Raw genomic sequence first — 13,767 nt, forward strand, 5'->3', positions numbered from 1 at the left:
CAAGAAAGTGTATATACATTTGTGCCACCTGCAAATTCTGGAAGCTCATATCAAATAGTTAGTAACCCAGATCTGGGATGGATTGTATCAAATATGTCACTTATTTGTCTTTCATTTATCTGGAGCTCTAGTACAACCAAAAAAAGAAAAAAAAAAAAAAAAAGGAAAAGAGAATAAAACACCCGAAGAAGTGGTGAAACATTCAGTATTGCTCATGAGCATAAGGTACTGTTTCGCAGCATATATACTTTTTAAAATTCGATACTGCAGTGTCTAAGTTCTTTCTTGAGAAAAGAAAAACAGCTCAAGCGATTCCACATTGAATATGCTGTTAAAATTTACATACTCTGAAAAAAGAGGAAATTATTAAAAACTCAAGTAATCAGGGACTTGAATATATTTACTCTAGAATATGACACCAGGAAGTATGAGGTTTCATTATTTCTCTGCCCAATTTAATCTTTGCCTAGAGCTGCTATCAAATTGCATATAGTGTATGTCTGCATGTATAGAACAGAAAAAAAATCCTTGTGCAGCCACATCAATAAAATGGTAAATGGAAAAAGACTTTCAACTTTAAAAACAGGAATTTCTAAGGAGCAAGACACCATTATTTCTTTGGGTGTTCACAGCAACTCAATTTCGCTGAAAATCTTACTGTGCAAGCCTTCTGCTATGTTTTGGCTTTCATATGGGTCTTGTACAAAGATCTATAGTGTTCCAATCTCTCTCTGCGGTGTTGTCTCTCTAGCTTCCCTCTCCTTCCAGGCCTTGGCAAAAGGACACTATGAACTCTTTTTCTCAGAGCCCCAAAGTTTGCATTGGCACAGAGTCCACTGTGGGGGAGGTTTACTGCTTTAAAAAATAAATCATGAAATTAATATATACTGCAAGACACCCTGGAGGTGTTGGATAATGATGCGATTCCTAGGGAAATGTTCAGCAAAAACACATAATACATATAAGCCCCAAACCTCCCCCAGTGCATTAGATGGTTGAGCTGTCTAAAGAAATGACCCATTCTGCTGTCTCTGGGTGGAATCTCCTGAGTAATGCCTGTCTCTTAGGTGGATTGCTTTTAAAAAGTTATAGGTGGATATTTCAGATGCTTACTGCTATGACAGAAACTCCGGCTGCTGTGCTATTCGGCTTGGGGCCTGTGTTGAAATGCTTCTTTATCTTTCCAGCTACTGACAGCTGATGTTCATTTTCTGGGAGGCCGTCATCCTAGAAAAGAAAAAAGAAAGAAAAGAAAAGAAATGAAAAAAAGGAGAAAAAGAAAAAAATGAGATAAATGGAAAATGAAGCCAAGATCTAGTTACAAGTGGTGATCTTAGAACTCCTAAGATTTCAGAAATAAAGTAACCAATGTCTTCTCATTAAACATTGTTGTTGAAAGTATTGCTCTGAGGTCTCATTCGTTTCCACATCTGCCCTTAAATTAATTTGCTGTATCATCTGACCCCCAGAGTTCTGTTCCTAAATAAAAGTTTTTATTTCTGGTTTTGGTTTCTAATAAAATTGATCTCAGCCACGGCTCTAGGGACATATGTCAAAGGGCAAGTTAAATCTGAAAAACCAAAAAAAAAAAAAAAAAAAATCATAAACATCATCTTCTTCTTCTTTTTTTTTTCTGAGCCAAGAGTTTTATCCTCTTAGCCCATCATTCAGACCCCAGAACGAGGAATCTGACAGTCCTGGAGTCATGCGAGGGCCCGTAAATAAACTCTGTCTGGTTCCACTGTTACTCAATTGACCATTCTATAATCCCAGACAACCTTCCAGGCAAAAAGTTCTTCCTTAAGTTTTAAATCCTCCTTACTGCCTTCAAGTCATCTGTGATTCTGACATACTGAGGCTTATTTTAACGAATGCTTCTGCTCTCTGCGGGAGTTGTCTATGATGGAAGCTAGTCAGGCTGCTCCCCTTTGCTAAATACCGTTAGGATAACAATAACCAGAGCCGTAACTATGTGCCACCACTTACTAGCTCATGTTGAAAAGGCTGCCCAATCCATGAAGACAGAGAGTACATTTTGTTCACTACAGAACCCTCAGCACAGTGCTTTGGCACACGGTAGATGCTTAATACATGTTTGTGGAATAAATGAATGAAGGGGTAATAAAGTGTTTGTTACTATCTGTTAAAACCCAAATTCCTGGCAAGACTTCAACGCCATTCATCATTTTCCTTCTCTCTTTCCTTTCCATCATTTTGCATGTTATTTCTTGGCTCCACACAGGAAAATAAATTGCTACTTCCCTCGCATTACATGCTTACTCTTTTACATAATCTAGGCTTTCCTTCTTTCAGCATTTGGCTATTCATTTATTCAGTCACTATTGACTGCATGTTTATAGTGGACCAGGTACTATATCAAGAGATGGGGAAAGATGGCGAGCAAAACTAGGCATGGGCTTTGCTCTTACAGCCTGTGGCCTCTCTTGTTCTTCAAAACATGGGTCTAAATCACCTGTTCCAAAACATTTTTCCTCTACTAAGTGTAATTCATTATAATGGTTCTTCTGTAAACTCTTAATACTTTTTCATTTTATACATATATATATATCTGCACTATTTACATTCTTTTTGGTGTTGGGTGATTCTATATATATATACATATATAGCTTATATATGTGAATTCATAGAGAGAGTTTAGAGTTTTATATATACAGAGACAGACATAGATATAACATATCTATATCTATATATTATATACATAATATATTATCTACTCTGAACTCTTGCCTTTGGCACCACATCTTCCACATTTTCTGTAATCCTTAATATAAGCACTTGGTTCAGCACCCTGCTCACACAAATATCAATTTGCGATATTCTTGGACTGACTTATTAATGACTAGAAGAATCCACTATTATGCTTATTAAGTCACATCTGAAATCAAATCTGGAGGAAGGATGCTTTCCAGTGATTGCAGAGAGAATTCAAAAACTTCTTAAAAATCTGCATTCTAAAAAGACTCAGAAATAAAGTGAAGGATGGGACGCCTGAGTGGCTCAGTGGTTGAGCATCTGCCTTCAGCTCAGGGCCTGATCCCGGAGTCGTAGGATCCAGACCCACATCAGGCTTTCTGCAGGAAGCCTGCTTTTCTTTCTGCCTATGCTCTGCCCCTCTCTCTGTCTCTCATGAGTAAATAAATCTAAGAGAGAAAGAAAGAGAAAGAAAGAAGAAAGAAAGAAAGAAAGAAAGAAAGAAAGAAAGAAAGAAAGAAAGAAAGAAAAAGAAAGAAAGAAAGAAAGAAAGAGAGAAAGAAAGAGTAAGTAAGTTAGGTTATCAGTGGGATCATACTTGGGGAAGGGACATACACAGGGACATATGAAGTACTTACTCTGTCCCGGGCTATGTCGAGGATGGCAGGGGTAAGAGAAAAAAGGTCCCTGCCCACAAGAACCTTGTAGGCTAATTGAGAGACAAAGTATGCACACAATATCAAATAATAAAGCAGATCAACAAGATAAGAAAGAGCTGTCATAAGGCATGTAACTTCATGGCTCAGCTAGAAACATGGAAGGAGTTCAGAGGACAGGACATATCTTCAGTTGTGAACACAGCAGACTTCATGAATAAGATGGAATCTAGCCTGGTCTTTCTTCAATGATGAGGAGCAACTGATGCTTAAGAGCGGAGGGAATGGATGTTTTGGTGTACGGATATGAACAAGTGGGGAACCTCAAGGCCTGTTTGCCAAACAATGAGTTAACCAGTTTATCTATAGTTAAGAGTATGTGGGAGAATAATGATGGAGAACACTGAGAAAAACAGGAAAAAACTGGCCACAAAGGACCAGAGATAGAAACCTTAGTCTCCACTTGGAATAAAACCAATACTTTTTAATAAGAGGGGTGTAAGGGTAGGAAGGGTGGAAGACTACCCTCACTCAGAAAGAATTAGAATTATGCAATCTGGAACTTTAAACACAAGGGTGGATTCAGTGGTATATGTGAACCACTTTTTTAATGGTGGACGAAACAATAGGCCTCTGGAATCTGAGTTAGAGTTCTGAGAGCATTTGAACATTTGAGGGATGAAACGTGCATTTACCGAGAGTCTTCCAGGTATTAGTGTCATGTATCTGACACAGATTGGAGCTCTGCCTGAGGGAAAAGCAGCCTAATACAGGGGTTTCCCCATTGGGCCTCACCCCCAAGATTATACATATATGTGTAATTATGTCGTAATAGAGTTCTAGGCTAGCACAGGCAAAGTGATTTGTTTGAGTTTTAGCTTATAAACAAATTAGAAAAACAAAACTGGGAAGTAGGTTGAAGGAAGGGTTTTCTCTTTAGGACAAAAACATCTTGGGCGTATCTGTAGTCTCAGGATCAGAAGCTGCTGAAAAGGAAGAGCTGGAAGACACAAGACTGGAGCTAATCAGAGTGAAGGGCAGGGATGGAAGGGAAATGAGGCAGTTCACCCTGGGGAGGTGCAGGTTCACCCGGGGCAAGATGAAGTAAGGAAAGAAAGGGTGAGGCCCGAGGAGTTTGAGGGTAGAGGGGAGCAAAGATAAAAGAGAAAGGCAGGGAAAGAAAGATGACCCAAGTATTAACTGCTATGTGGCTCTCAGCGAGTGACTTACATATACGAGCCCCTTAATCCTCAGATTATCCTCTATGTTATGCATTACTAGGACCATTTTGAGGATGAGCAACCTGAGACTCAGCAAGGCTGAGTAACTTGCTCAAAGTCACACAGCTAGAAAGTGGTTGAGTCAGACGGGGACTGAACCAGGTCTGAAAGTATTCTTTCCACAGCACCACCCTGCATCCATCCAGGGCATTCATTAGCATGGCATCAGTTACAAAAGGGCTCCCTCGGGTTAAATCATAGGATTCCATGAATCCTCTCTCTCATGATAAAGGTGGGACAATGGTAAGGAGAAAGAAGGATTGAATTAGGGGCTGAAAAAAACCAGAGAATATCCATGCAGGCCTCAGTGGAGCATGGGGAGCATTTGTATAGAGGGCAGTAAAAGGATCCTGAGCACTTCAGGGGTCCAGGGAAATGTGGTTGACTTTTATGTCAAGACGAGACTGGTTGTCTATTCATCTAGGATGTGGCAATGTGACCTACTACAGCTCTGGAATCCTGTGTAGAAGAGGCAGCAGCAGAGGGCCTGGCTGACACTGGAGGACGTGAAGCTGCACTGGGTCACGGCGGGGTCCTATGATCCATACAGGCAATGTTGAACAGGCTTGGTGCAGATATAGAACAAATAGTAAGGATTCCATAGGAGCAGTTCTTCCTGACTTACTGAGGGCGATTAATCTCGGGCTGCACCCATCCTGCCATCTCCTCAATTCCCCAGCAGGGGTTCCATCTAAGCCAGAACTTTCCTTTTTCTGACTTTTCTTCCTCCTGCCAATTTCTGAGATAAGTTTGCTTTCTCACCACCCTCAGAAGGGACTTGATTATTATTTCCCTGCTCTGTCCTGGTCCTGATCTCCTGTCAAGACTCTTAGCAACTCTTTTAGATGTTGGGTCCTGAGGGTTCAAGCTTCCAACTTTAAATTCTAGCGAAGGTTTCAGCTTCCCTTGGGTTATTAGTTCATGTTGAAGCAATGAAAGTCCTGAAACAACCTGCACAAGGTGTCAGAGACGTTTCTGACTTCATAAATCTTAAAACATTTCAGTTTTTTTTCCCCAAATGAAATAAGGTGTCTCAGAGAAGGTAGAGAGGGTGTGCATGTGAGTGTCTGCATGCATGCGCACACATGTACACACACACACACACACACACACACACACCTCACAGCAACTAAAAGTCTGCAGAATTTCTATATAAATTTTGAAGGCTTTGAGCATAATTGGATTAAAAGACAAACAATTGGTTTTGCAGGGACCTAATCTGTACCTGAGGCATACAGATTGATGATGGAGATTTAGCTAACTTACTGTCTTGCATCAATAAAATAAATAGGGCCATTAAAAACATACATTTTTATATATACATCTTTATCACCATTATTCTGAATAGATTGCCAAAAATGTGCTATGAGTTTTCTAAACGTGACAAACCTGGCAGTATGTTACAAATAGTTATAGTATTATTACCATACGTTCTGGTATGTAGTTTCTGGGAGTAGTTTCTGAAGTTTGACATGGGCTGGTTGTGGTTTGAGGTTAGTGGTTTTTGATTTAGAAATTCCCATCCACCACTTGGCAGAGCATTGCAACTGACAAGAAGAAAATTAGTTTGCAAAATGGAAAATGAACTCTCACAGCTGTCTGTAAGAGATCTAGCCTCCTGGTCTCCATTTCTCCAGCGGATGTTGGGGAGCAGCTGTGGGGAGGGATGTGAAGGCTTGGATGTGAAGTCACTCAGGGGAGTGAATTCCCGTCTTTCCTCAGGGAAACCATTCCAGGGGTCATGCCTCCTCCTCCCCTCATGGATTTTTGTTTTTGACTCATGGATCTGGTTTTCAGTCAATTCATTATCCGACTCTATTATTAATAATAATATGTGAATTTATGAGAAGTATGACAGTCTTGAGCAGTTTACTATCAGAATATCCTGATTTAGTTTTAAAAAATCTCTCAAGTACATTAGAGCACTCTTCAATAGCAGCTCCATTTTGTACCCCAGGGTTTGGCCTTTTGACTCTTGTTAACCATCTCCAGCTGTATGGCACCCAGCACCTTTGACTCTGTTCAGCTTGGGCCTATGCATCCTCTATGTCTACAATTCGCACTGTACTGGAGGAGAAAATGTGAAGTAAATTAAGCTCTAGCTTGGAGAAAGGAGAGGGTAAGGTGCCCAAATAGAAAATGGAATTCCATTTCATCATTTATAATTTATGAATATAAATAGGTGTTTTGTTTATTATTACAGTATCACTGAGGATTCTCTTAATTTCTAACAAATTCTGACAGCACAAGATAAATGCATATAAAGTTTTGTGCAGGGAGAACTGCTTTTTTATTTTTATTTTTTTAAAAAAGATTTTGTTTATTTATTTGACAGAGAGAGAGAGAGAGAGCATAAGCAGGGGGAGCAGAAGGCAGGAGAAGCAGCCTCCCTGCTGAGCAAGGAGCCCAATGTGGGGTTTGATCCCAGGACCCTGGATCATGACCTGAGCGGAAGGCAGATGCTTAACTGGCTGAGCCACCCAGGTGCCCCAAGAGCCGCTTTTTGTTAGCATGGAATATCTTGGTAGATTATCCAGGCTCTTATTTTGTCTTCTCTTTTTCTTTATTCTTTTTGAATATCTTGGCTTAGTAATATTTATTTATTATTTATTTACTTATTTACTTATTTATTTATTTTAGTAGCCTCTCCTTAAAAAGAGTAGATTGGCAAGATAAATGAAATAAAATTTAAAGGCTAGGGAGGTGATAGGAAGTCTTGAATTGGCTGACTACCTACATTTGACTTATTTTTTTTTTTAAGATTTTTATTTATTTATTCATGAGAGACAGAGAGAGGGGAGAGAGAGAGAGAGAGAGAGAGAGGCAGAGACACAGGCAGAGGGAGAAGCGGGCTCCATGCAGGGAACCCGACGTGGGACTCGATCCCAGGTCTCCAGGATCACGCCCTGGGCCGAAGGCAGCGCCAAACCGCTGAGCCACCCGGGCTACCCTACATTTGACTTATTTAAACCAATCCTTCCCACCAGGACAGAGGTTCTCAATCTTGGTTTCACACTCTAATCACCTGGGACCTTTTAAAATTCATGATGCCTGCCTAGATGCTAGTGTAGACCAATTAAATCGGAATCTCTAGGGACATAATCCAGGCATAAGACCTTGTTCTAGAAACTCCATTGAGCTTTATGCTAGAGACTTCTCTAAGGCTCAGTTTCCTCATCAATAAAATCAGAAAAATAACTGGAAGTAAAACATAAACTGATAGAATTGTAGCATTCAGATGGACCTTTACCCTAGTATCAGGTGAATAACATGGGATAAAGTAGGTCAACAGTTTGAAAATAAAAATATAATAATAGCAATACTTTTGGGATATTATAATGGTGATATTTAACCCTATTTAAGAATTTTGGGTGCTATGTCAATTACATTTATGTCAATTATGTTTACCACTAACCTATCTTTCCTATTAACAAAGTGTTGTTTGGGGGAAAGTGACTCCACCTTCTCCCCAATGTCTGGAATGATCAAGATGTATTAATGCCTTTTTCAGCCTCCTATGTGCCTAAATTCTGTGGTTCTCCACCAGATGAGTACTAAGGTATATCAACTTAAGCCAAAACAATTCCTGTTGGTATCCTGCAGCCATGGTAGAGGTAACAGGTGTGATACTAAAGAAGACAACAGAGCAGATAATGCACACACTATCTATATGGAGCTGGGGATACACTAATGGAATTTTTCGGGAGATGAGAAGGTTTTCCTTCTTAATCAAACTTCTTATACACCAACATCCATCAAAGTTTATATTTCATCAGCACATAGCAACAGATGACAGAGTCGTTGCCTGTCTCAGACCCAAACTCTCCACATATCTATCAAGTACCTACACAGTACTTGTGCTTAAAGACTATCCTCTCAGACCCTTCAAATATATATTCCTTTCTCCATCCTCATTACAACTCAAGAGGCTGATTCTATTATCTTTAGTTCACAGACACAAAAACAGGTTCAAAGGAGTGAAATGACTGTCCCAAGGTTACAACGGGAGGGTGAGTTGATGCTCCTTCTGGAAGCCCACATTCCTCTGCTAGACACCTGGCTGCACACTGATGCTGCTTTTGTCCATCTGGTTTGCTAGAGCAATCCACTGAGACACCTTGCTCATGACTCTTTCGATAACAGAGCAGAGGCCCAGAACACTAAGGAGCACGGTGGGATTCCCACCCAGAATGAATGAAAAAATGTGTCTGGAGTAAGGTTAAAACAAGTGATTTTTGTTGACTAGGTTTTCTGATTCTATTGTTCCACTCTATGTTTCATAAGAGACTCCCTTTTCAATTCCAAGGGCACCAAGTTGAAAAGGTCACTATATGAGCAACAGACAAAATTAGGACAAATGAGAGTCAGGAAATGCTCTCTGATGACTTCCTCAGGGCTCAGATAATTATTATTACCTCTTTCCCCCTTAGGTAGAGTCCTCAGCAGTGATCAGATAATTTGATCGCCAAATGCAAAATGTCTTGTTAAATGGACTTCCGTTTAAATGCCTAATTTATTTATTTTGATTGGTTGGTTGTTCATTCGTTGCACTTGGAGACCTTGACAAATACTAAATGCTGGCTGTGAAAACTTATGTGTGGTTTTTCATTTATGTTTTTGAGACAGTAATCATTTTTCTGATTTAGTTACTACATAAATAAAATTTCAAAAGTTAAGCAATCATTTCATACATTTTGGGTTTTTTGGTTTTTTTTTTTAAGTTTCTGCTAACATCAATATACATCAATATTTTTTCCCTTAGAATCTAAGATCCATTAGAATTATATAAAGGGTATATTTTAGTTTTAAATCTCCTAGATAATTCCTTAAGTGTTTATCCCTGCTTTTAGGAAATGTCTTTAGGGAATCTGAGAGGGAAAACTAAAATGACAGCAGAAGTCCATGTTTTAGAGGGAGTGGTGGAGCCTAATTACCAGAAAAGCGGGACCATGTGTAAAAATGTGTACAAAGCAGGTTGAGAAGGCAGAAAGTTACTGCTGATACATGTACATGCCTTCTAAGGAGGATCCTAGGAGCAACCTAGTTTTTCAAAAGTAAAAGCCAAAACCTTCCTAATTTTGTTTCTTTATCCCACAGAGTTGGGATATATATGGATATAGGGTTATTTGGTTTGGAATCAGGTTAAGGCTGTTTTCAATCGCATTACAGTCCCCTCAAATATATAGACAAACTTGCTCACATCCACAAAGTTATCTTAAAACTAATATGCATATCCTGCTGGAGCTGGCTCTGCTGGACATCTCCTTTCCAGCCTCCTTCAGGATGGAGCTCTGATCTCCTCTTCTAGTATATATCCTGTATAGGACCCCTGTTCCTACACAGAGTCTAGCTGGAGTAGCCCTTCCCCCACTGTCCTGTGACTGGTTGTATCAGAGCTTCCAGAGGGTGGACTTGGCAGGCAGTCAAGATTTTAAAAATCTAAAATGGCTATTTGCAACCTATGCAATCTCTTTCCTTTATGGCTCTTTGTGAGCCTTCAAAGGCCATGTTTCAAACTCAGATTTTCTGGCTTATTCTATGTGGTCATAATCTCACTGATTCTAGTGCTACCATGCAGTTTGACAATTTGTAGATCATGGGCTTTTAAGCAGCATGTAGATCAATCAGAACCAACTGCTGCCACCAATAAAGGCTGCATGCAGCTGGTCTGTGCCTCTTCCTCCCAGCATATCTAAGGGAAAGGTGCCATGACCTAGGTAAGTTACTTTGGAGACATTGCTAACTTGTATGAACAGTCATTATAACGATATGATATATACATGCATTCGTTTGTAATATTCGTGGTGCTTTCACATATAACAAAGGACAGGTAGATATACTGTGGTGCATAGGAATTTAAAGCAAATGGACTTGGAGAGAGGATACCTAGCTGCAAATTTTGGCTCCATGATAAACTTTGCTACTTCGGGCAAGTCACTTGCCATAGCCTCAGTCTCTGCATCTGTAAAATGGGTATAATAATACCCACTCTGCCTATCTTACACACTGATTATTAGGCTTACATGAGATGTTTCCTAACTTTTCTCACTTCCTAGAAAAGGATAGTTTTTGTTTAGCAACCTGGGGTAAATGAAAAAGTTTTGAGGCTGGAGATGATCACTCCCAGACTCTAGCTGCCCTGCCTGACTACCCTGGCTGAGGGTATTAATGTCTTTACATATCTGTACACCAATGGGGAAGCTCTACTCTATGAAAATATTTAAACAAACCTTCGCTGTATATCTATGCACATTCATATTCAACATTCATAAACATGTATCATGTATCATGAGACTCTAGTACTCAAGTAGCAGCAGCAGCATCTGGGAACTTTTAGAAATTCAGAGCCTCACATCTACTGCATTAAAATCTGCATTTTATTAAGATCCTCAGGTGACTTGTGAGCATATTCAAGATTGAGAAGTCCTGTGCCAGAGTACCTCAAGCCTTATGTGGAGACCCTTGGGTCAACTGTATTTTTGGTAGGAATAACGCAAAAGCAGTACTGACTCAGAAAATCTGCTCTTATTGATGTATTCAGAATGCAGGATGGGGGGCAGAGGGTAGCATCCATGTGCATGCACCTCCCCAGTCAGAAGGTAGTCCCATCTGAATCAAATGAAATGCTCTGTTCCAGGGACCATGGGAGTGCACATCGGCACAGCTACATCAGAGGCCCTCTGAGACCCCCTAACCATTTTGGCATGTTTGAGAGGGAGGAACAAACACAAACACAACAGTTGACAAAGGAGGCAGCATCATGAGGAAATCTGCAATTTTACAAGGGAATGTTAGGAGTCAGTACAGGGAAAGGAGGAAGTCACTTACGTTAACCCAGGGATGCTCAAGGACCTGCACAGCCGAAAATCGCTGATCCACGTCGACCAACAACATCATGGTGATGAGCTCCTGTGGAAGGCAAATGTTTGATCCCGTTTGTCTAATTTTTATGGCAAAAATCTGAGCGTGCAGCCATACTCTTTTAGTTTGGAAAAGCTCTAAATCTTAAATATATCAACTCAACTTACCCACAGCCACACCTTTAGAAGTCAAAGGAAAGGTGAATACTTAGAATTATAAATCAATTGCTTAGAGTCGAGAGAAAAAAAAGAAAGAAAGGAATATTAGAATAAATTTCATTAAAGTATAGTTAGTAGAGAAGAAATCAGTTACACAAATTAAAGAATTAATATCCCTTTCTCTGTCTAGAATTTTGTGCTTTATTAGCAGATTTCTAAGTTTAAAAATTTTTTTTTAATTTTTTATTTATTTATGATAGTCACAGAGAGACAGAGAGGCGCAGAGACACAGGCGGAGGGAGAAGCAGGCTCCATGCACCGGGAGCCTGATGTGGGATTCGATCCTGGGTCTCCAGGATCGCGCCCTGGGCCAAAGGCAGGCGCCAAACCGCTGCGCCACCCAGGGATCCCAGATTTCTAAGTTTAATATAGAAATCTGTTACGGGGAAAAATTAGAGAGGAAGATAAACCATGAGAGACTCCTAGCTCTGGGAAACAAAGAAAGGGTTGCAGAAGGGGAGGTGGGTGGAGGGATGGGGTAACTGGGTGACAGGCACTAAGGAAGGCACTTGATGGGATGAGCACAGGGAGTTATACTATATGTTGGCAAACTGAATTTAAATAAAATATTTTAAAAATAAATTAAAAAGATAAAACTAAAAAAAAGAAATCTGTTAAACTTGCCTCAAAAATTTCCACATCAATCAATGCCAATAAAATGGAACTATTAAGAGGCAGATGATTTAATGGTGCTGAGATTAATGAGACTTCCTCATGAGCTCAAAATGATTGGGACCAGGAAAGCACAGATTGAGTTTTAATGATGAGTCTGTCTTACATGTGTCCACTTTGGATTAGAAGTTCCCGTGTAACAAAATGGTTAGATATGTGTTATCCAGGTCCTTACATTCACGGGGTCTGAGTATCATTCCATGATGGAGATGATTTATTTCCACTGATGTAGAGATTCTCCCTTAAAGTTCTCATTATGTTCTTCTCCCACTTCAGACTCCTTTGTGCAAGAAGGCATTCATTCCCTTTTCAACCTGGGCCAGAACTTATTAGAGCAACTATGTTCTGTGATGCCCTTTGCCAGGGTACATGGGGGTATGGGAAGGAGATGGTCCTGTGTGTCAATGACTTTGAGCCCTCTTATTATGTGATGACAGCACTGAGGTAGATAGGTTCCTGAAGAGATTGCTCACAGGCAAAAACACCTCTACCCCACAATATGATAGGACCACCCCATCTCCTTTCACCCTGCTGCCTTTCTTCTGACACTTCTCTCAACTCCTCTACATTTTCCTAGGCCTAGAGGTAGCTAGAGGTCCTGGACAGCTGAAGAAAAGGAAAGCTTTGGACCCAATGTGGATCATTTTCCATGGAAAGTGGCCAGGCAGAAAAATTCAGATTTTAAATTGAACTCACACTCAGGAATGGAGAAGGTAAAGGCATGCTGAATAATCAAGAGTCAATTATTTCTCAACATCAATTTTTTAAAAATTTAAGTCAATGCTTAGAGATGTAAGTTTAAGGAACCAATTAAAAAGTTTTCTTTCTTTTTTTTTTAAAGATTTTATTTATTTACTCATGAGAGACACAGAGAAGGGCAGAGACACAGGCAGAGGAGAAGCAGGCTCTATGCATAGAGCTCAACGTGGGACTCAATCCTAGGACTCCAGGATCATGCCCTGAGCTGAAGGAAGACACTCTACCGCTGAGCCACCCAGGTGCCCCAAAAAGTTTTCTTTTTTAAGTTCCACTAGTATCTCCATGTGAGATTTTTACAGTTTTCTTTTTCTCTTATTCATTCATTATAATACATGTTAAACACCAGTTATATATTGGTCACTGCACAGGCATTGATGATACACCAATAAACCAAATACACAAAATTCCTGGTCTTGATGAAATGTGTGCTTTAGAGGGGAGAATCAGAAAATAAACGACATAAGATGTATCCACCTGTCTGTATCTACCCATCTAGAAAGGTAGATAGATAAATGTAATTAAATGGTATACCAGATGGACATGTGGGTGTAAGTGCTATAGAGAAAAATAAAGCAAGTGAGGAAGATAAGGTGAGCTAGGTAGGTTAAA

General features: G+C 39.9%; 1 protein-coding gene across 9 annotated transcripts in view; it reads right to left on the reverse strand.

The window, feature by feature from the left end:
* DCLK1 (doublecortin like kinase 1) overlaps nt 1–13,767 on the reverse strand; it is a 344,423-nt gene that overhangs the window by 23,467 nt on the left and 307,189 nt on the right. For all 9 annotated transcript variants that reach the window (XM_072720012.1, XM_072720011.1, XM_072720014.1 and 6 more), the window contains 2 exons: nt 11,477–11,557; nt 1,114–1,227 (listed from right to left, as the gene is read on the reverse strand). In XM_072720012.1, the coding sequence (XP_072576113.1) occupies nt 1,114–1,227; nt 11,477–11,557 (195 nt within the window). The remainder of the gene's footprint in view (nt 1–1,113; nt 1,228–11,476; nt 11,558–13,767) is intronic.

The sequence above is a fragment of the Vulpes vulpes genome, chromosome 9, assembly GCF_048418805.1.
Source record: "Vulpes vulpes isolate BD-2025 chromosome 9, VulVul3, whole genome shotgun sequence".
In the NCBI taxonomy this organism is placed as follows: domain Eukaryota; kingdom Metazoa; phylum Chordata; class Mammalia; order Carnivora; family Canidae; genus Vulpes; species Vulpes vulpes.